At 37.9% G+C, this 23896-nt stretch overlaps 1 protein-coding gene across 2 annotated transcripts; it reads right to left on the reverse strand.

The window, feature by feature from the left end:
* Window positions 1-348: 348 nt before the first annotated feature.
* On the reverse strand, window positions 349-23408 carry foxk2a (forkhead box K2a). Of its 2 annotated transcripts, none has more exons than XM_053511701.1 (9): window positions 22640-23408; window positions 20110-20304; window positions 8997-9138; window positions 5537-5683; window positions 5198-5391; window positions 4895-5097; window positions 3696-3965; window positions 3369-3569; window positions 349-2204 (listed from the first exon to the last, which is right to left on the reverse strand). In XM_053511701.1, exons 1-9 carry the CDS (start codon window positions 22924-22926, stop codon window positions 2035-2037), a joined length of 1809 nt encoding a protein of 602 aa, XP_053367676.1. In that variant the 5' UTR covers window positions 22927-23408; the 3' UTR covers window positions 349-2034. The 2 variants fall into 2 exon arrangements, with proteins under 2 accessions (XP_053367676.1, XP_053367674.1); XM_053511699.1 differs by having other exon boundaries at window positions 349-2207; window positions 22640-23406.
* Between the last annotated feature and the right edge of the window lie 488 nt (window positions 23409-23896).

Raw genomic sequence — 23896 nt, forward strand, 5'->3', positions numbered from 1 at the left:
TTTTGCTTCTATGCACAATATAAATCAGTTCCATTTTTCTCTGGAAGCCTGCCTTGAAAACTAAAACCAAAATAATTTGGTAACAAGTTTTATCGATTCCCAATCTTTATGAATATTAGTAAAGCTAAGGCTTAATTAACAAAATAGAGTAAATATATTTGTTTAAAGGTTGCGTCGATTTTCAGTGCTGGATGCTCACAGAGTGGTATCCGGAAGAATCCATGTATGCAACCAACCCCTTTTTATGTGATCACAGCACCATCTACAGGAACTGTTCACAAGTCATGTCCAGGTCAGCTAGTTTTCAGCATTTGGAAAAATGATTAAAACACACAGACACACACCCAGTTAGAACAGAAATTATGGAGCTTTTAATTTATGTAAAAAATGCATTTACCCACTGAAGCAGAACAACATCTACCACATATTTTTTTTTTCTTGTGGAATACATCTCGTTCGAGCCGTTTCTTTCAGCTGTCTGAACAACGTAAAAATAATATTAACGGGCAACTGTCAACTGTAACACAAAGTTAACACAGCCAAGGACATACTGAAAACATAAAAGGGTCAAGGGAGGAAAGGAAATAGCATTAACGAGTTTTAAGTGCAGTGTGGTCCGAATCGAAGCAGATTCTTCTCGGTCACCCCCTGTCCAGTCCCGCACCAACCCCCCCAACCCCCACCCGCCCATCTCTCTTCCTTCTGTTCCTTTCTAAGGAACCAGCCCAGGTACAGTATATGCTCTCTACACATTTTCATGCAAGCTCTGATGAAATATTTCAGTGAAATACAAATGGAAATATATTCCTTATTTCATAGGTTATCTGTTAAAATATGAAAAAAAGCTCTTGAGGAGGTGAGAAACAACATTTGGATTTGTTTCAACAGAAGTAACACAAGTCCTCTATTAATAGTGTTTTCTTTGAGGAAGCAATTACATTCACTTCTATAAATGTACGAGTCCATACGTTTAAAAAAAAAAAAAAAAAAAAAAAAAGGCGAGAAAAACGTGAGATAAATGCCATCGAACTCACTTTAGCACTGTTTTTGTTGTTAAATACCTGTGCCTTGGAGAACATAAATACAGACAAATTATATCCTAAGATACACATGTACAACAAATTACTGCATATCTACTAAGGACTGGATTAGGTAGGTCGACATTAAGCGAGGCTAGCTGCCATGATAGAGGAGAAAGGTCCTCATTCTACTTTTGCTGAAGAGAATCGGGTTTAAAGATTAGGAAAACTCATTGAGTTGCCACTGTGTGCAGGTTCACGGCTTAACAACCAACCTCTCTTTATTATTCTTTTTTTATATTGATTTTTACTATTTGGCAAGTTCTTATGTGACCTCTTTTGAACCCCTTTGCTCAGTATATTTAACAACTTGCTGGATATGAAGGACATGTGCCTATAATTTAGCTCTACTGCATGTACAATATAAATCCATCAAAGTTATGCTACGGTTAAGGTAAACCATAGATGATCAGCCTATATGGTGTAATTACCTGCATACACAGGAGTGTTCGGATGTTACCTGCTGCTTCCTGAAATTTAAAATGGACTCGCTATATTTCCAGCATGTTAGGCTGCCAGCTATTCGTCCAGAGAATGCAAAATCCATATCGCAATCTCTTCACCTGCCAAGTTCTGCCCAGAGGTAGAAGAGATGGGGGCATGGAACTTCCTGCTAAGTTTGATCTAAAGTACACTTCGTAGCTTTAAGTACACTATATCAATATATTTATGCATATGTCAGTGAGTACTTAAATAGTTTGCTAAAAGGTCTCCTGTCACTCACTTTGCTGTCCACTTCAAGTTGTCCTCCTCACAACCTCATCACGTCTTGATTCAACTTCGCAAATCATGCACGTGTCTGTGCCATCATTAAATCACTCTACACCCCTCCAATTGGCTTCTCACTTTCCGGTTTGGCACCTTAGACTTAACAACAGATAACGTGGAATTTTATGGTGGGTGAGGTCTCAACTAAGAAGGGTTTGTGAGGTTAAAGGAAAGTGACGTGGCCGCTCTAATCGGTGGTGTCCCTCTCTGCTGCGGCGGGAACGGCCCCCGTGTCCCCTCCGTCGTCAGCCTTGAGCCGTTTGGGGTCGGGCTGCTCGGACTGGTCGCCGTTCTGCCTTTTGGTGGGCAAAGAAGCTGACGCAGAGGCGTGAGTGGCCAGCATGTGAAGAGGACTGGCTACTGGGAACAGAGAAAAAAATAAGATAAACAAGTGCTTTAAAAAGTTTTTTTTTTTTTTTTTTTTTTTTTTTTACAAAGTATCAAGTGTACAAATTACAGAACTGCACAATTAATCGGCAAAAATTTTGAATTGTAATATGAAACTATAATTTAATTGTAAAATTCTGCAATTTATTACACAACATTGGCATAGGCTTATTTAATAATTGAGTTAGTCGATAAATTAGGTTATTATATATATCTCAAAAAAATTGAGCAAAAAAAAAAAAATGAGCGATTTTTTTACTTGAACGCACCTCATGGGTGTTGGTCAAACCAGGACTAAGTGTTCCCTTAATTTTACATTACATTTTAAAATATATATACACATTTAATGGTTAAATATTTCCTTTGACATCGCAATGTGTGTCAAAATTATCACAATGTGTATTTTTATGAAATCGTGAAGCCCTAGTACAAATTAATCTGGGATATTATTAGTTTTTTTCAATCCTGTAAAATGTAAAAAAACGAACAAATAAATAAATAAATAATTCAGAAAAACACATTCAGTCCATGGTTATAAAAACAGAGCTTAATAGGTATGGTAATTAATTAACTATTCCCTTGACTTGAAGTTTTAATCCCTTCTCTGGCTGCTCAAGCATACCGCCAAAAAAAACATAAAAAAAAAAGAGCCTAGTGTAATATTTAAGTCAAAGAAAGAGTCAACACCATAATTGGCCTACAATCCTGGATAACCTTGCACAATAAAATTCTAATTTAATATTTTACGGTTTTCAGACTAAGTTTAATATTACAAAATAATATAAACAATTTAAAAGCTTATTCTTACTGCTACAGTGATTGCGTGGAGTCTCCTTACCTGAATTCTAAAAACATCCCAGATCATGAAATGGGTTTGATCATAATCGTGTTCTTTTCCCACCAACATGATTTAAACTGTGGCGTTTGTATTCAGGTCACTTCCTTTAGCTGTCTAGTTTATTCCCCATTATGATCATAATGAGAACAACCTAAACTTCATAAATTAAGTAGCCAATTTTGACCTTGGGCATGATTTTCCTAGCCACATACTACTAAAAGCTCGGCTTCTTATTTAGCCCTTTATGCTCACAAGGTTTCTGTAAAGTATCCATAGAAAAGAAACTGTTTTCTTACCAGTGTTTGTTGATCCTTGGATTGCAGCCACCACATGCGTGCCATTTTGTGTGATGGCCTTAACAGGGAGCTGATGCTGTCCCAGCGGTGCCTGCTGCACTATAGTAACTGTCTGTATAGGAGTAGCTGCAGAGGTCTGAAGGACACGAGTAGCTGCGCCTATAGAAGCAGTTGTAATGGCAGGCACAGGTTCTACTTTCACTGAAAGGGAAATAAAAAAACAAAAACAAAAGTGAAGTGAACCGTTTTGTGTAGTACAATAGTCACCAACTATTTACTTACAACATCAATTAAAATAAAATGTGATGTCAAAAAACTGCTGGCCACCTTTGACCTCTTGGTGATCCCCGTTCTCCTGTGGTTCTGCTTTGGGCACAACTTGCTCGTCTGCTGTGTGTGCAGCGGCTGTGGCGAAGCCTGTAACGGCGGTCACTGAGACGGCTGGGATCTGGTGCACCACATGGAGTGTCTGCATGATGGGCTGCTGGGAGGTGGAGGTGGTGACTGGTGTAGCCACGGCGTAGCTCACTGGTTTGAGGCTCTGTGGAAGCTGCCGCTGGACGGTGATCAGCACGGGCTGGGTGGTGACTGGAGAACCTGTGAGAAAAGGTGAGAGAGTATAAACTTCCTGCTTCTATCTGAAAATAACTGCCATTCAATGACTAAGAACATTCTCCAAACATTTCTAATATTAGACACAAAGTAAGGTGTTTCTTATGAAGAAAATGGGACAATTAAAAATGTCACTAGCCTAAGGCACTCTTGGTGTTTCGCAAATATGATTCTATTAAAAAGTGAAACAATTGTGCAACAGCAATGATGCAAGCTTACAGCTCCAGGGTCCGTGTCTCAACCCTGAGCTCAGGTTACTGCCTCTAAGGAGTTTCTCTACATGCTTTCCCTGTGGCTTTTCTCCCACCTTAAAAACACACACCAGTAAGTGGAAATGCTACACTAAATCACAAAGGTGTGTGCACAGTGGATCCCTAGCTTATGTTCCCAGGATTGGCTCCACACCACTAAGACACTCGCCAGGAAAAAAACTATGCATTATGGTGAATGAATGCTTCCATTACCTTAAATGAGATATTTTTTTGACTGTGCAAACTTTCCTGTAATACTTTCTTGCTACATCCTATTCTTAAACCTGCTCTTATCTTCAGCCATTTACACCCATATATGATTACCCTGTGCTTGATATTCCTTGATATTCTGCCTACTACTAAGATGCTTTATGCTCACGAGGATCCTGTAGAGCATGCATACAAAGGAAACCGGTTTCTTATCAGTGTTTGTGGATCCTTGGATTGCAACCATGTACTTTCCTTGCTACATCCAAGCCTCCAACCTGCCCTTTAGCCATTTTTTTTTATCCATATAGGATTACCCAAAAATAAAAGTGGAGAGGTTAATAAAAAACCTTCCACATAGTTTAATGAAAATATGTTTTCTTAAAAAAAAAAAAAAATGCACCAAAGTATATTTGAGTAAAAAAAAAAAAAATCTTTACATTGTTTCAGGGTTACCTGGCGTGTTCTGTGCAAAGCGGGCCTCTTGAATGACTGCTAGTTTGGGTTGAACTGCAGCAGCTGGGGCAGAGGCAGAAGCAGGGGAGGGCTCAGGGTCTGTGGGAACAGGAGAGCCTTCTCGCGACAGGCTGTCTGGAGTCTGTACGCCACTAGAGTGGGCCGACAGTGCCCCCGTGTGGTTAGGAGAGGCAGGAGCACTCCTGAAACAAAACATAAAACGTTTACAAAATTAAATCGACAAAGAACACCTTACTTAGTTTAAATTAATAGTGAGTTTCAGGAGCTTGTGGTTTCTAGTACCGGGAGGACTGTGGGCCGAGTGGGGTTCTAAAGCAGGGGACGCCACGAGGCCTTCGTTTACGGAAGGCTTGATCCATAAGCTTGCCCTCTGTAGAGGGGTCTATCCTCCAGAATGAGCCTTTCCCGGGCTCTTCTTGAGATCTGGGCACTTTGATAAAGTAGCGGTTTAAGGACAGATTGTGGCGAATAGAATTCTGGGGGAAAGAAAAAAAAGAGGGAAAAAAAATGATTCATTTTGTGACATTAACTCCTTTAAAAAAACTGGAGGTTCTCTTAAAACATCACATTTTAAAATATCCTTAAAAGTAATTTTTTTTTTAAATGTCAGCAAATACTAACCTGCCAGCCCTTGTCTGCAGTTCTGTAGTATGGGTAGTTTTTAGTGATGTGGGTGTATATTCCATTCAGGGTGAGCTGTTTGTCTGGAGCCATGGTTATCGCTTGGACAATCAGTTGTGCGTATGAGTAGGGTGGTTTAGAGTCATCCTGATGTACACACAAAAAGAGAGAAATGCATCATATTGACACCAAACATCTAATGTTTTTCAGATCCGAGTCTAGGATCGTATGTGATCCTAGATTGGATATATATCCGATACACTGTCACACGGCTTGAATAAGAACGGGCAGATCAGAATTCATGCGACTTTTTGCCTCTGTGCAGGTGTAGGCCTCATCAGTGAGGTTTTTCCTAAAAACTTATCCATTGTTTTTGCACAAATATAACGCGTTTTAACCAACATGAAGCGAGCAAAGATGTATTAATGTGTAAATGCGCGGTGTTTCAGAGGACATATGCATCCACATTAGAGTAAAATTAATACAAGGTCACTTGTAATTATGAAATGTGAACATTCATGACATTTAAATCTGATCTGTCCACACATGCAATTTGGCTTGTAATGTGAACGTAGCCACTGCTAAATAAAGCAGACTTGCTGTGCTTTAAAACAGGTAAGTAATTAAAAAGAATTTCTGCATTAGTCTTAGTGTTTTAAGATACCTATCCAAGTCACTGCAGAAACAGTGCACTTTCACGCACACACCATCACAACATGTGAGGCTAAACAGCTTCGTATCTTTTTGATGAAACCAATGATGCAATTCCTTCATATTTCATAGAAAGATGTAATGAAATTAGTAATTGCATCAGAGTTCTGCAAAAATACTCCAACCGATCAGCTCCGTTTATGAAGAAATATCCAGTGAGTTGCTGCAGTGTGATTATCTTTAGAAAGAATGAAGGATCATTTCAGGCAATTGTTCAGCTGCGCCTGTATGAGGTAAAAACCAGATGATGAAATTAGTATCAGTGAATGTTTAAAGCCGCAGGGAATCTACATCTGTGACAGGCTTTGAATTCGACCAACATCCCTCTTGTTCAGTGCACAACTTTGTGGAAGTATAACTGATGAATCATCTTGGGTAGAGCTACCAGTTTGATATTTCTCTAAATGAAACAATACATTCAACTGGCCACACAAGCTCCCGTACACCTCCATCATGAATCAGTAATGGCGACGGGAGTTCTCCTACCCTAATCATTCTGGTTTTTTTTCCCAAATCCATGCTAGTGCATTAGCTAGGGAAAGACAGACGTCGATGGCCTTGATTAATGCTGTATCTTTAAGGTCTGGTGTATGGAAACAATTTGGCACCTTGATAAGCCACAACATTTTCAGCGTGCAAAATCCATCAATCAAATACACTGTACAATTACCTGGAACTAACTGCTCTATCATACAGCTTGATCATACAGCATAAACTAACTTGCTGCTGATTTAGGTGTTTGTTCCGTTATCATTGGACGTTTTTATTTAGTAGTGAAGAACAAACAATTGAAACACACATCTAGAGCTGCAGAGTGCTGCTTAAGAGAGGGTATCTATGCAGAGAATGCTAACCATGGCTAACCAAAAATTCCTTGAGTAATTCAATTACAAAAAATAATTGAGGCAAAATCTTCTGCCTCAAACTTTCTTTTAAATAATTTTAAAAGCTTGCGTTATGTTTCTGCGCGATTATTTGTTTGGCGCGATTGGTGCGGTTCCGGACGCAAGCCGCCACTAAACATCGATGAAGAAGAAGCGCTTATGTTGCCCAAAAAAGCGGAAGGAGACGCAAACAGGTAGATGTGTAAAGATTTGATGGAACGTTTTGTTGCAGGATGCAAAATGAAAGGAAGCGAAAAAATATCAGCAAGCCAAGAGAAGAAGAAACCAGCAAGAGAAAATGACAGAAATTGTCAGAAAAGGCTTATGTTATGCCTGAGCTGTAGATTTTGAAACTTTTAGTTCCGGAAGTTAAGTTGCAAAACTTAGTGTTTTTGTATAATTATTTACTTTAATATGTGCCAAATTTTTTTCATTGCTTAAAGTCATTTGAAATATCTTTTTTTGGTTTTTGAATCTGAGAAAAGGCTTTAAAATAAGAATGTATGGCACTGTAATGCACTTAATTCATCTCACTCAACTTTAAGCTATTCCTTGTATTGTAAATAATGACAACGCTTGTTTTTAATAAAATGCTGTATGCATTTAAAAAATAAAAGTAGGTTTTCTAAAAAGAAAACTAATAAATCTTTGTTTCTCATACATTTTACATTGCTGTTTAATTAAGCAAGAGTACTTTATCCGATTACTCGATTAAATTACTTGATTTTGGTAGAATACTTGATTACTAAAATATTGGATAGCTACAGCCCTAATGTACAGTTTCTATTTCTTTACACAACACTAAAGATCTAAACGTAAATCATGCCAAATCTGTCATTTCAAATTACTGTAATTTAGAAATATATTACATTTTGCCGCAATTCTGAAGAAACCTAGCAGTTTGCTCCTACCACATAGGATACTCTGCTTCCTGCCAATATGTGAATAGTTTAAAACACACCTATAGGATTATAAAGGAACTGCAACATTTTACCACCTTAAATGCAAAAATATATCATTGCAAAAAGTATATCTATATTTAAAAAAAATTAAATAAATAAAAAGATTTTGGATTAGTGTGTCATCAGCAGTGTTGAGGGACGTTACTTTTTAAAGTAACTAATTACAAACTACATTACAAAAAAACAATCAGTTGAATTACAGCATTACCTTCTAACTAGTTAGAGTACTTTTCTATTGCAGAGAATGAAAACTCCTTCGTGATTCCTCATTCATGTTGTTTTAGTCAAGACCTTTAGAATTATTCTACCATCAGCACTCAGCGAAGTTTGTCCCATAATCTGTAAACTACTAACAGCAGGAGTAAGGGAAAGGCTTGTAGGACGACTTTCTCACACACACTAACGGAATCACTGCTGTCTGGCTCACGGATTACATAAATTGTCTGAATAACGAATTACATTTTTGAAAATATGACTAAATAACTGTGTACTTCAATGACGCATCTAACGCGTTAGATTACTCGTTACATCAAATAAGTTACTTTGTAATGCATTACACCCAACACTGGTAATCACATATGAATTGCAAAACAAAAGAATAGTTTACTAAAAACATAGAAACATTAAATGAGAAACATCTGTTTTACCCCACTAGTACTGAGTGCTGACTCAAGCTGGGAGGGTGTTCATTGGAATTAAGTGACGTTTGGTATCCAGCATCTCATCAATAAAAGACTCGGAAAAATAAAATGTGTTTGTTTTCTCTCTTAACATCCGTCACTAACGCATGCAGAAGGTATTCTTTGCATCAGTCTGTGTGCGAGAGACAGCAAACTGTGGCACTCCAGCAATAATATTTTACTATTGGTAATAAGATAATGATGAGCTCCTGAATGGTCCTACCTTCGGACTGTCTCCTCCAGAGGCTTCTTTGTCGTTTTCAGACTGCGAGTTGTCCCCTATGAGTTCGGCTGTGAGCCCACGTCCTACTCTGTAACTGGACAGTCCTGCCCCTCGAGGACTGGACGGACATGAGTTTGCGGCACTTGGGAAAACAAACAAAAAGAAAGAAAAAAAGAAAACAGTAATGAGATTTTAAAAAGTGTTTACGACAATGTTCAGGTTTGTTTGGATGTAATTAATAAAGTTATGCAGCGAGTTGCAATTTAGAAATGCACCTTGTAATTTGTCTTAATATTTTCAATCAATATTATAAACAAATTATGTAGGAGAACATTTTTTCCCCCTATCACAAATAAAAGGCTATGCTGTTCCTATAAGATACAGTCAACACTTGGTGGCATGCAGTTTTGTTTACTGATTGACTTCTTATGACTGTACAGCCGTCATCATCTCTTCCAGTCTGTTTTTATGCGCTGAAGACTGAATCAGATAAACAAATATGCCGTCCTGGATTTCTTCCTGAAGCCTCGTTAACCAAGACAATGTGTCACCTTCAGATTGCCTGATCATGCCCTGTTCAACATGCTTTAAGCTTGATGGACAAGACATTTTGGCAGACATCCACACTTATCCTGCCCCCACAGACAATCCATTTGGGTGGGGGGCAATCCATTTAGCAAGGAGCTGCCAAGGTGGGCTACATCACTGGACTGAATGTTCATGCTGTTTAATAAATGCAGACCCGCAGAGAGGGAATAACATTTCGCTGGTCTTTTTTAACCAAATTCGAAAGTAGCACAGCAAGCGTTCTTTTAATCAAAGGCACAGTGGACAGCACTGCTCCACTAAACGTCAATAATTCAAATGTGTAATCAGGAGGAAACATTTTCTTTGTCATTTTGGTTCAAGTGTTCAAATGTCAAACTGTTCCCTAGGCAAGTATTCTGGCAATGTTCTGGCTCGTGAAGTGACATTAAAAAAGGGACCCAAACTGAAATCACTTATCCAGATAATTCTTTTGCCTCTTACTATATAAAGTAGGGCTGGACGATAATGCTCATTTAATAAAATTTAAATATTTTAAAATACTTTAAACTGTGTAAAGTTTTTTATTTATCAGAATGAGACGTTAACAGCACCAGAATATAAGGACCATCAAAAATAAGAACTAGTTTGAAAAAAAAAAAAAAAAACATTTGCGATATTTATTATAGATTATTACACATTTTAGAGAGATGTACTGATGAATTTGGCCAAATCAACTGCGCACCGGATCAGAAATGAACAAAGTACAACTTATTACCTTTAAATAAGTTCAGCTTTAGATTGATCAACATAGACATTTTTGCTCGTTAAATCTAAAACTACAGTTTACTGCAGAATGAAAAAATACAGCCTATATACATTAGGGATGAAAACCTTCAAGGATCATCCAATACAATATCACGATTTGTTTAGAGATTCTGTAAGTATCGTGATTTGATAATAAAAATGTATCTAGCTTCTAGCTAGCCAAACACAAACAAGGGGTATCTCACTGTCAAGAAATCGCACCCTAGCACTAATACTGTATATGGTTCGCCATATAACAGTCATCACTGACATTTTGTTTGGAAATGCAGGTAATTAAGTCAAAGACTAAGAACCTAAAGGCAAACAAATCTAATGGCTACCTGTCACACAAGAATTTGCAGTTTTATAGTGCCTGTATAAGACTGATAGACTGTTAAGACTGATAACAATGGTCATAAATAACTTAAACAAGTAAGAATATGTAAAATGTAAACAAAAATACAAGAAGAATTTTTTAAAAATTATATGCTTTAATTTCAGTATTTAGATTTTTTTTAAATGCATTTCTTTTTTTTATTTCATAGCCTCAACCATTCAATACAGTATAATAAACTGAGCACATTTACATGCTTTTTTTATTTTACTTTTTTTTCTTATGTCAGTATTGAGTGTGTTGCACTGATAAAGTTAAAAAAGAAAAGGAAAAGAACTGGTAAAAATACTAAATATTAAATATCAGTCAAACTGTGGCTAAGCCGATGTATTTTAGGAATTTCATTTAACCGAGAGGTGGAAGAAAAAAAAAACTGTAAAACAAAATTATTAACCCTCAATAATAGAGCTAAACTTCTGTTTTTTTTTCTTCCTTTCAGGTGCCCCTGTGAAGGGTTTGAAAAGTGGACCATCTGATCCGCATACAGCTTGGCACAGGTTTTATGCCGGATGCCCTTCCCGTCGCAACCCTGCTATTCTATCCGGTCTCGGGACAGGCACTAAGGATGTCCTGTATCCAGTGGTTAGGTTTGGGTATTGGCTGGGCACCGAACCTGGACCTTCTGCAGCAGCTACCCCTAAGCCACCAATGTCTGAACTTCTGTAACTCTAGGAAATGTAAGGCTTTATTAATGCTGTACATGGCAACATTACTGTTACAGATTTTACAATAAATTCATGTTCTGTTATTTTACAAAATGTACTACATCATATATGATAAATTATATATTATATAATGACTACATCATTATATATCATGGTTCTAAAATAATTACAGTTGCTGAGGGCAATATTCCATAGTAACATACTGCAACACTACAGGAAAGTTGTGTCCTGAATGGAGATAATACGCATTACAGATCAATTCGGGTGATATCAGGTTGCCCTGAACAAGACAGTTTGATGAGCAAAGTCAGCTCTTTGGTGATACCTGTGTAGTGTTATTTGTATGAGTAGCTGTAATTTTACCATTATCGTAGCTAAGCAGTGTATTGAACCTTAACAGACTTGAGGTTCAGCACAAGTTTAGTCTAAACATTTTTTTCTTTTAAATCAGTAGCTAACTAAAGACAGCTTAAGTGAGGCTAAAGCGAGCTAAATGCATTCGTCCCATCACCTGCAGAACAAATGGGCTAGCATATTGTTCCATTTAACAGAGCCAAACTTCTACTCCTTGTAACAGATCATATGCACTTACTCACTTAATTTGCCCTACAGTACCTTATCGTTAACTGAATGTGAGGCTAATTCAACACAATGTGTGCTTTTGCATTATTTAGCTACAGTTGTTAAGGGATAACGACTGCTCAAGGCACCGACACACATCAGCGAAGCGGATCTGCAGGTTAAAATGTGTGTAATTTATGTGATTGCATGACTTTGACTTTTGGGGTGCGAGTAGTCAAATTGTGGCACCAATTGATGGCCCTTGACACTTTTCTTTTGCTTCTTTTAGACCTGTAAGCTCCAATTGGAAGCTGATGTGTACAAAAATTCACAAGGACAATTTTAGAATTTGCATGAAAAACTTTTTTGTAGTTTTACAATAGATATCCTGTGTTCAGAATCCTTTTTATGTTGAAAATTTTATTCATGACATCAGTACATTCTGGCTTAACAGAAGGCTAGGTTTCGTTCAAATCACTTCAAAAAATATGCAGAACTTGCAAATCCACTACCTCAAATAAACAGATAAAAATATCAGAAAAAAATTCGACATTGTTTCGTGACATTCTTTTAAAAATTTAATGACAACTCAAGTTGCAGAGTAACTCTATTCTGTAATATGAATAATAATTTGAAAAGATATCGTAAACTAATTGTTTATATAAAAAAAAAAAAAAAAAACTTACAACAAAAACCTTAAAAGTTATCCAGTAATAGTGTTATTCTGTATAAAGTAATTAAAATTGAAGTTTGAATTTTAGAAATTAAAATTCAATAAGAATTGAAGTGAATTATATATTGGCCTAAAATGAAAACACAAACATCTTGAAAACTTTAGCCAAACTGTAACAGTCTTAATTGTCCCGTTTTAACTCGGGTAGTAACTGATAATCACTCACCACCATCAGTAATGACTCCACAATTTGGTGGGAAAATCTGCCTAAAAATTAAGCGCACACACACACTCATCCTCACAGAAGTGCGCAGGTGAATCTCTATTCGGTAAACTGGTGTGTGTGTGAAAGTTATCACACAAAATAATAGATGCCTTACGCGCGCACACACACATGGTTACAGTGTTATAATAAACAGTACACGCACACACAGATGTTGACTACAAGAGTGACGCATGTGCACTGAGAGCGAGCACAGAACACGATTACCCACAATTCCGCAGCGTAAGAGTGAAGAACCATTGCCTCAGTTGTGATCATGTGACGCTCAGTGTCAAAACAAGAAGCGCATGCGTGCCACATGATACCATCAAGCTTGTTAAGATTGGCAAAGGGGCATATCAGCAAACCAAAATCAGCTAAATTTGTCCATTGTTGTTTTGGAAGCATTTTTAGTTGTAGACTAGAGCAGGTGCCCTAGGACTTGTGTTTTCTTAGGTAGGAAAACAGAGATGTCCTACAACCTCTAGGCACAATGTTGTTTAAATGATGCATTATAAATGGCCGTACGAACAAGCACTAAGCTGTTTTGTGAGAAATAATGTCTGGCTGGGAAGTTTTCATCGTTCTGCCCTTCAGTTTCTGATAATACTAGATTGCTCAATTTAGTAAATTCTTTGAACGTAAAACTGTGGTGTTTTCGTATTCATAAAAACCATGCAGTCTGATGTAACAATGTAACTTCTGCCAGCAGCTCTGGATTTAGGTTTATAAAGAGTTACAGTGATTATAATTTTCCACATCTGTTGGCCTTGATAAAGGAGTTTAATTCATATCTGGCCAGTTTATACCAGGCATGGTCTCCAGATTAGCAACTGATCATGCATACTTTAAAATTAGTTCTTATGTCCGAGTTGAGCCAACCTATCTTCCATACTGCTCTCTGTTTTGTGCAGAATGCATGCGGCAATATGCAAACCAAGTCTTCTGATCCGACAAAACCCCAATCTGTACCCTGGAAATATCCTCAGAGGCAGGCATCGGTTAACCAGCGCCAGATTTGTTTCCTGCATGAATAATTTCAAGTTAAATACAAGATCAGAGAATTATTGAGGCTTGTGAGGAGTCAGCATATGGGTGAATAAAAACAGCTGTTCAAATCACTACGGCGTCTATGAGGGTTTCCTCCAAAAAAAAAAAAAAAAAAAAAAAACAGAAACATGCCAGTACATAGACTGGCTACACTGTGGTGCCCCATGGGCATAAATAAGTGTGTACATAGTGTCCTGTGATGGATTGGAATCTTATCCAGGGTGTGTTCTGCCCCACAGTGTTCATGGGATAGACTCCAGGCTACCAAAACCTGGGCCAGGATATAGTGGTGACTGAAGATGAAACAGAACCAGCCCTTTCAGTCCTTTCTCTATAAATTATACTATATATAAAATATTATTATCCACAAATTATTAATCTTACACGTCTGATTTTACATTATATTCCATTTTGAAAACCTGTGAAGAAACAAAACAACTTTAAGGGGGTAATTTCAGAATGATCTCAATTTAACAATTTCTAAACCTTACAAGATTAAAGTATAAAATAAAGCATGAAAGTTAAATTAATTGCAGTTTTTTTTTTAGGTTTGACATTAAGAGCGACAAAGGTATCATCTACATGCTGCCACCTCGCATCCTAATCAGCAGTCAGTCACTGCGCAAAGACAACAAGGTGGGCATTGACATGTCCAGTGTCAGTTATAACACCCTCTGGACCACCCAACACCTGGATAAGTTTATCTAAATGTAAGCTCGAAAAAAGATTTGCAAGCAAATAATGAATAAAATTTTGAAGAAGTAAATATTTAGCAGTAATCATGATGAAAAATTAAAAGAGGCAGCAAAAGATGAATAAATCAGTAATAATGACATTAATAGTAAGGTATTGTCTTTCCACTGAAAATAGAGTTTAACTCGTATCCATGTATGCATTTAATTATATCTAGTATCAGAAGATAAAATCATTATTGATCATTCTTTTTCTTTACTGTGAAAGGTATTTGACTTGGCTTAGATGCAAATCAGCAATTGAAATATAAACGATGTAAACAGCATGGGAGCACATGCTGCTGTTGTGTAACATTAATCAACCACCTCTAAGGTGTTAGTCTATTTAAAGTTGTTTATAAATTTCAACATTAATAGTGTGTAAAAAAAAAAAAGTCAAAATTTAGACTACACATGAAATTCTATGAGCATTAACTTGTGACTTAAACGGTGAAACAACATTTCAGATTAACGTGAACTCATGGTCCATCAACACGTTAAATATGATTATATGCTAGTCTTTGGTGCTCTTAAATTCATGATTGCCTTTTATTTGTTTTGCCAGCCATAAGTTGCATGATCATTGTTTCTTTGTGCTAGGTGCATAAAAACTAAAACTGCATTCATAAAATATAGGTCAGTATGTAATTACTGACTCCTAAGGTATGAATGTGAATGATTCACGGATGTGCACAGGACAAGGCTAAAGTTGCCCCAGCATTTACCCGAGGTGCCATTCAGAAAGACTAATTAATGAATTTATTTTAAAAACCACCAAGCAAAAAGCTAACCCAAATGAAAATGTGATTTTAAAAATGGCTCTAATCTGAGGGGCTGTTAATCGGCAATTTCTGAGGCTGCTTCTTCTTCCGGCTACTCTGGTTAGAATTTGTCTCCATCTAACTCTGTCCTACCACATCTTACTTCGTCACTCCAACCTCCTGCATGTCCTTCCTCATCACATCCATATCCTGGGCCTGCCTGTTCTCCATCTGCCTGGCAGCTCCATCTTTAACATTCTCCTTTATATAAACCCCTCATCCCTCCTCAGCACATGTCCAAACTATCTGAATCTGGTCTCTCTAACTCTGACCTCAAATCGACCTACCTCAATGGTACCTCTAATATACTCATCCTTAACACTGGACACCCCCCAAAGCAAACTGGTGATTCATAAGGCTGGTAACTCTGAACTCCTCCTCTGCAGCAGAGGCCTGCAGATCTTGGCTTCCTGGGATGGTCTTCATGAGAGCCAGTTTTATCATGGTGCTTGATGGGTTTTGCAAATGCACTTAACAAACCTGTTCTTGCAAGAACTATTTCAGCCGATATAACAGCAGACCTTTGTGTCATAAAATAACAAGAGTGAATGTTGTTGTTTGTTAACTACCTAATGTCATATGCCCATTTTAAATTTTTGAAAAAAAAAAAAAAAAAATCCAGTATTGTTCTAGAATGTAGAAAATAAATCCAAAATATACACAAAAATCCCGGACAATCTGTGAAGTTGAGCTGCACCGGTGCATCTGTTTTTTGGCTCCTTTGTAGGCCCCAAGGTTCCTGAGATACGACCATTCATCTATTCTCCACATACGAGAGTGCGTGCGTGCGCGCGTGTGTGTGTGTGTGTGTGTGTGTGTGTGTGTGTGTGTGAGTGAGTGAGAGAATGGAGGGGGGGTGTGGTTTAGGCTGGCTGTCTTATCAATGGCTCTAGCTGCATGGCTGACTCACATACAGGATGTAACGTGATCTCTTGCACTCACTTGAAAAAGAGATCAACACTGTTGCTTATAGGCTGAATATCTCAAAAGCCATTAATCTAACAGCGTTAATTTTTTGACTGTTCCATAGAGAAGGCTTTAATTGTGCAGGGTTTTTAGTTTGCTTTTTTTTGTGGAAGTACTAGCAAACTGTAAAGGTCAAAAAAAAAAGAAAAAAGGATGAAATTCCAGCTAAGTGTAAAGTCATTTCATTTCTATGTGAATTTCAGTTTTGTGTTAGAGCCAAATCAAATCTTCATAAATCGCAAACCATTTGACAGTTGTTTTGGATATTTTAAAAAGCATAACCATGATGCAAATAGATTCCCCCATATCATCAATCGTGTGACAATGAAGCATCTGAAATTGATATTGAGGTGTTGTAAGGATTACGGGAGTGTGTTTTGATGTTGGGGAAATAAATAAAGACCAACTGTATAACTAGTGTGATTTCCTTTAAATATAAATAATGCCATGTTTATATCACGTCAGTAAATAATGGCTTACATTAAATGATCATCACATGAACCGACCTTAACAACCTAGATAGCATATGGAGAACTACATCACTATTGTTTGCACTGTTGTAATTCAGACATTCCCTGGTATTCATTCGTGGGGATACGACTACAATCATATACTCATAATCATAAATGTGGTCTTTGTTTAGTAAGGTGTATGAAATTTTCATTTTTGTTTCAAAAGTGCTTCCTTTAAGTCTAAGGGCTTTACATTTAGGCATTTGGCAGACGCTCTCATCCAGAGCGACTTACATTTTTATCTCATTACAGATCTGAGCAGTTGAGGGTTAAGGGCCTTGCTCAAGGGCCCAACAGTGACAACTTGGTGGTTGTGGGGATTGAACCTGGTGGTTGTGGGGTTTGAATCTGGGATCTTCCTAACCGTAGTCCAATGCCTTAACCACTGAGCTACCCCCTGGCCCTTACATAGTTCTTCCTGTCTATAAAAAGTAATGTAATGAATTGTAGCATGCTGAAACCGTTAGCACCATATAACTACATTGAAAGATGGCGGAGATAAGCTCAAGACGAAATAGTACAATGCTATTTAATGTATGTATGATGTTTAAAGTCAAATCGGGACTTTTGATCATGCAGAATAACAGATCAATTATGAGAGTAAAAACTATGTTTGTTTCTCTAGACTAATGCACTTATCCGAGTGTTTCATTAGGGAGAAAGCTCTCAGCACATTGGAACCATGATCAGACTTTCTGCTTCATGTTTCAAATGCTGGCCTCCCAGGAACTCCTTTAATGAGCCTTTCTTTTATGGGAAAAAAAATGGCCTAGTTTAATAACCAAAGGTTTTCTGTTTTTACAGAACAATGCACAACCTCACAATGCCCACCACACCCTTTCTAGGACATTACAGTTAGTCCTGTCCTCGCTCTAAGCCATTTTCACATGTTTGGGCCAATAAAGAATTACCTGTAAGTCCAGCATTTTAAACATGAAGCAAGAAGTCATCGTTCCAGTCTGAACAGAAAAACTTTCTACCTTGATATCATATCATGGCTCCTGCTATCCCGAATTGACTTGAACACACCTTGTAGTTTACAAGAAGCTATACAGCGAAACCTTGGATTGCGAGTAATGCGGTTTGCGAGTGCTCAGCAAGACGAGCAAAGATTTTTAATAAATTGTAACTTGAAAAACGAGCAAGTCTTGGTTTACAAGTACAGAGTATCATGTATCACGCATGCGCTTCTTGTTTTAATGCAGAGCGTCACGTGATCACAGCTGAGCCAACGGTAATTATTTGCGCGTGCATAATTTGCCGTGCTGGTTCTCACACATACTCTCTCTCTCTCGCCTTTAGTACGTGTTTGTGAATCGGCACAGTGTCAAATTACGTGCGCGCGCACACATAACGACAGGCCCAAACACAGCGCCTGCGCAGATAAACGAAAACACTTATCTGTTGGGATTTATATTTTCTTTTGTTTTGGGTCTGTTGTGTGTGCATGCGCGTAATTTGACATCGTGCAGGTTTACACACACACTCCCTCTTTCGCCTTTAGTGTGAGTAGGAGTGTGTGTGTGTTTGTGAACCGGCACGGTGTCAAATTACGAGCGTGCACACACATGACGGACCCAAACAAACACACAAACAGAAACACTTATCTGTCTGTATTTTTTTTTTTTTTCAGGTAAAGTGCAGGTTAATTTGTTTAATTTTTACTTTATATTTTGTATTAATTATTTTTATGTACTTATTTTTTGGACCTGTGGAATAAATTATTTGAGTTTCCATTAATTCTTATGGAAAAATTAAATTTAGTTTATGCGTGTTATGCTCGTAATCCAAGGTTCCACTGTAATTTATTTCATAAAATTTATTCATTAAAAAAAAAAAAAATTACAACTTATTTTAAAGTTTGTGGTTAGTCAAATAGTTGATATTTTTTAATATTTCAGGTTCATGCTGATAGGGGACCTACAAAATTGGAAAGAGCCTTTTTTTTTTCAGGTTTAGAATAACAACGCTGCATGAAGTCTGTACAAGTCTCCCCAATCATCACATGGCTTTTCTAACAAATTTCCCTTTTTTGTCCTAACAGTATGTCTTCTTTTGCTTGCAAAAATTTGACATATTGGCAGATGTTTTAGGAATTTCTTCTCAGCTATCCGTGAATCCTTAACTGCTTTTATTAAAAGACTCCCATCTTGAGCAGGCTCTGTGACTACACATGGATGTTCCTCCCTAATAAGAAACAGCTGCGAAGCCAACTGTCTAAATACTGGGATGATTGCATGAAACACACTTGAAATACGTTCCTGTTTACGTTACCAATTTAACCTCCAGCCCACCCTTACAAGCTGTGTCCAGGCTTCTGGGTAAGGAAAAGTTCCTAGTAAAAGAAGATCTCATCGGTGACCGGTTCCAGTTCCAAAACAAAAGGAGTGACCATTTTCCACATATTCAAACACTGCTGCAGAAGTTTGAAATCTTCCATCGAGAAAACCCTAGCAGTTAGCGGTACAACAACAAGACAGTAAAAAGAGGCATTTCAGGTGGACAGCAACAGGTTCACAAAACAGAAATAGTTAATTGTCGGCTACTTATTAATTAGAAGCGCCTCCGTTTTCACTAAATGAGCCATAGTTCCATTTACTTGGTCTCTGTTGGCTCAGAATACTGACGTCTATAATGTCACAGGTCAGAAGTTCAACATGATACAGTAAAAAAAATACAAAATAGGAAGTAGAAGTATCTTAAGCAAAACTTTACAAAACTGTTCCTTTCCCTTCAGTGAACTAGCTTTTCTCAGGTGAAATACATGCAGGCTTTTTGTCTTCCTCTAAATGTTGTAGATAAATGCTACAACTAAAACATAGATGATGGCATTCTGCCATTGGTCATGTAATTCCTAAGCTTACCCTTGTGAAAGCAATCATTTGCCATAAATGCCCAGAATTACACAGGTATCCTTATATCAAACTGCAGAAATAAAATACACCCAGAGTTCAGTTTACTCATCATAATACACTTTGAAAAGCAAAACTATAAAATTACCCGATCAAAATAACTTACCAACTAAGCTTTTGCAAATGAACGCTAACATAGAAAATACCACAAGTTATCCATCCAGCATGCTGTACATGAATAGCATGAACCAGCATAAACAGGTGTTAAATATGAACATGAAAGTGGTGATGTACCTGATTGTCCCTGTAGGGGAGGGAAGAGGACTCATCAGGTGGGCAATGTTATCTGGAATGTTGATGGTCAGGGGTGAGATCTGAGGCTGGACGGCTTTCACAGGCGACTCCGGGGTGCTCCTCTTATCCTTCTTGTTGCTGGACAGGGCGGTGAATGTGATCTTGATGTTTGTGCTGGGGAAGCGAAACGTGCACCTTTAAAAGAAAGAGGGCGACATTCATAAGTTGGTTAGACACGATCTCTTAAGAGACTTGCTCTTAACTGTATTTTGCAACAACAAATAATCCTAATGCTTAAAAAAAAAAAGAAAAGAAAAAAAAAAAAAAGTTGTATGCATAGCTTTTTGCATTATCGAGACTTCAGGTACCAGAGAAGTAAACAAGGCAAACAGGCAGTAACAGATCCCACAAGCATCTGTAGTTTATATATGGCTGCCAGCATGACGAGCTTACATAAGGCTTATTCCTTTTTTATTAACACACAGATATATTTGAAGCACTGCTAAAGCTTCAAAGACCTAGTTGAGACTGGCTTGAACTTGATGACATGTCTGCCTTGCGCCACTCATAACAAAAATAACATGCAACCAAAGAAGTGTAAAATGTAGACGAGATGACATTCGTTATAATTATATCGTTGTGGTTTGCACAAACTTGCACCTTGGCGTTACTCGGCTATCAAATATTCATTCAAATAAATTATGGGATCCTTCAGCTGTGAAAATCCTCTGCTGGTGTCTGCCCCAAAAAAAATTTATATCATGAACAACTTTGAAAGTCCGAAATTCAGATGCCATTTTAACAGATTTGTGAAAGCCTGTAATAATTCAAAATCAAAACTAAAATCTTATTCTTAGGAGTTACAATATTAAATAACCAATGTATGTTTTTGCACTGAGCAATGCTTTGATAGTATGGATACACAAGGCTGGTGTTTACACCGGAGGCAAAAGCCATCAGTAACCAAGTGAGCTCATTGTGCACAAGTTTGAATATTGTAGTTTTCACTTTTTTGTTTCAAAAACATTTCTGTCCCAGTCTGCGAGCTTCACGTAGCTTCTGTTGTCAATAACAAGTGATGTGGTGAATTGTACCATGTTGAAACAGTGATCACAATACAACCACATTGACAGATATGAGTGGTAAACGCAAAACGAAAAATTCTGCTGCTCTTCAAAGTACTGTACATGGGACATTAAAGTCAAACAGGGATTTTGACTGTGCAGAATAACAGGACAATTATGAGAGTAAAAACTACCTTTATTTCTCTACACAAACGCACCTTCTAGTGTTTAACTAGTGCGAACAATGATCCACCTGCCGGCTTTATGTCTGAAATGTTGGCCTCCCAGGAACTCCCTTAATGAGCCTTGCTTTACAATGAATCCTAAAGTGGTTGATAATCAAGACCAATTCTTTATTTGACTGTTTATATTATGTTTTTGATTTATTTATTTGACCTATATGTGAGACACATGCCACAGATCACACTCCTAAACTGAGTTGTATGTGAGACAAAAACAAAAGGAGTTATGTAATGCGCTGAAGCTTATTGTAAAAAGCACGTTATTTGGCCATTTCTTTGGGTTATATCTTTAATTTGTTTGTTTTAGTTTTCCTTCGGTTTTGCAACCAGGCTTTCCTACAAGCACTTGTAAAACGTGCACTAATTTTAATCATGCTTTTTCAGCAACATCACGGGCAAACATTTATCCCTGTTACCTCACCGTTACAAAACTGAGACCTTTCCCATCTTTCCTAGTGTGAAGTTATTTCAATTATGAAATCTGATTTGACTGTTCAGACTGAGGTTGCATTGCAGAAACAAAAATCAGATCGGTACCAGATTTAGGAGCACATTAGAAAGCAGGCCAAATCAGAATTTAAAATATCATACTGCTGTTTATTCAGTCATGGGGGAAAAACTGATCCAAGTCACAAATAATAAAAAATTTGGAAAATGGACATTTTTAATTGTGGTGTGAACGCAGCCAGTCAATATATTGCATAAGGCATACAGGTACAATTCAGAGATTAGTCGTGACCCCATGGCATGACAATTACACTAAAAAAAAAGAGATGTTTTATTAATAAATCCACGTGCACTGCGTTAGTTCATATAAAACCACAATAAAGGAAACATGTATTGATGAGGAGCTGAAAGGGTTAAAGGACAGGATGTCGCTCTGATGCTAGTCAGTTTTAGCCATTCTAGCCTTAACTAGCTGATTATTTGCACCACGCACAAAGCGAAAATATCTCCCTTGAAATGTACTCGTATATTGTGCTGATGTTATGTGTGATGTGGATATTTAACTCAAAAGAAAGCTAATAAACAGAGTGTAAGGTTAGCCGACATGCTAAAGCAACGCTGGTGCGGCTTAGCAGGAAACATGAGATATGTGTTGGTCCAAACAGACACGTGCTGCCGCGCAAAACAAAACACAAAAACCCCGCGGGGCAACCGTGATTAAGACGTCTAGTCGTGCATCGGTATCGAATGCGATTTAATAAGCACTGGTGATCTTACACTCGGGGAAGCTGGAGAGGAGGAGCCCCGCGCCTCTGAAATACCCCATCCACGAACACCCCGTTTTTGCCGAGGCACCGCAGATAGAAGTCTCCGCCGCCGGCGCCGTCCTCTCCCGCCGTGAAAATCTCGAGGTGCCGCCGCGAGATGAAGCTCGAGTGGCCCATGCTGACGTCCACCGAGCCCTGCGACGAGTTGCGGCCGATGGTCACCGAGCGCTTCTTCATCAGGTACTCGAATTCTCGGCCCTCGAGCCGGGCCACTGCCGACCCCGACGTCCCCGCCATCTTTTTTTTCCCTTTTTTTTCTTGGTAATAAGTCTTCTGTCGTTGGATTTTTAAAACGACGAGGCTTTTCACTGGGGGGGTGGTGGTCTTGATGACTTTTGTGGTGGTTGGATATAAATTTGGCTTTGGGGGGAATCAAATCGGAGGATGGATATGAAAACGGAGGAGCGTGCCAGTGCGGGGACAGCGGCTCCAACCCACCGCCGCAACAGAGAGAAAGAGGACAGGATAAAACCGAACCAAACAAACAATAGGGGCGGGGCTAAACATGCCCGACAGCGAGACTGACCAATCAAGGTTCTGATGATGTAGGCGACGCGGTTTCTCATTGGTTAGAGCCATAACAGCGGGAGCGAGTGAGTGAGTGTGTATGTGTAATGTGTTGGGTTTGGTTGCACCACGAGCCTGACACGCATGTTAATGGTGTGCTGTAAGAGAAGGATTGGAGAGATTTAACTTCAGTATATTAAGAAACCGCTTATTTCTAGTAAATAAATCTGTGCTGAACATTTGTCACGATTGCTCAAATACAGATTTTAATTTACATTTATTTTCCCTTCCAAAGTTATGAGGTGCAGTTTTCTGTGCATAAATCAATTTTACTGAGAATGTGAACTAAATGGCACTATTGTACAGTAGAAAAACACTACATTAGTCTCTTTTTATCGTTTTTAACACTTTTACCTGTGCTCACAATAAACAATTATATGATGTTAGATATAGGTATAGGGTAATGATTTAGTAATCAACTACACTCAGCAAATTCCACATTGTGTTGGTCTATCAACTAATTTATCATAAAAAGGGCATTTTGTCTGCATTGCTAGTAAGTAACATTTTCAGAAAGGGATGTGCATTAATGAAGCAAACAAAGAAAGCAATGCCACCTACACTATCCATGTTTTTATTAGATCTGTTATTATTATTTTATTAGATATCTATTATCTAAAAGTAACGTAAATGATTTAAC

The sequence above is a fragment of the Clarias gariepinus genome, chromosome 14 (genome assembly GCF_024256425.1).
Source record: "Clarias gariepinus isolate MV-2021 ecotype Netherlands chromosome 14, CGAR_prim_01v2, whole genome shotgun sequence".
Lineage (NCBI taxonomy): Eukaryota > Metazoa > Chordata > Actinopteri > Siluriformes > Clariidae > Clarias > Clarias gariepinus.

What these genes read in the sequence shown, in the direction of transcription:
- foxk2a (XM_053511699.1), bottom strand. Translation starts at nt 22,926, where the DNA reads ATGGCGGGGACGTCGGGGTCGGCAGTGGCCCGGCTCGAGGGCCGAGAA. An exon ending in CTCGGCCCACAGTCCTCCCG is followed by an intron (nt 5,098 to 5,197) that starts GTACTAGAAACC and finishes GTTTTGTTTCAG; the next exon opens with GAGTGCTCCTGCCTCTCCTA. An exon ending in CCAAGGATCAACAAACACTG is followed by an intron (nt 2,208 to 3,368) that starts GTAAGAAAACAG and finishes CTCTGTTCCCAG; the next exon opens with TAGCCAGTCCTCTTCACATG.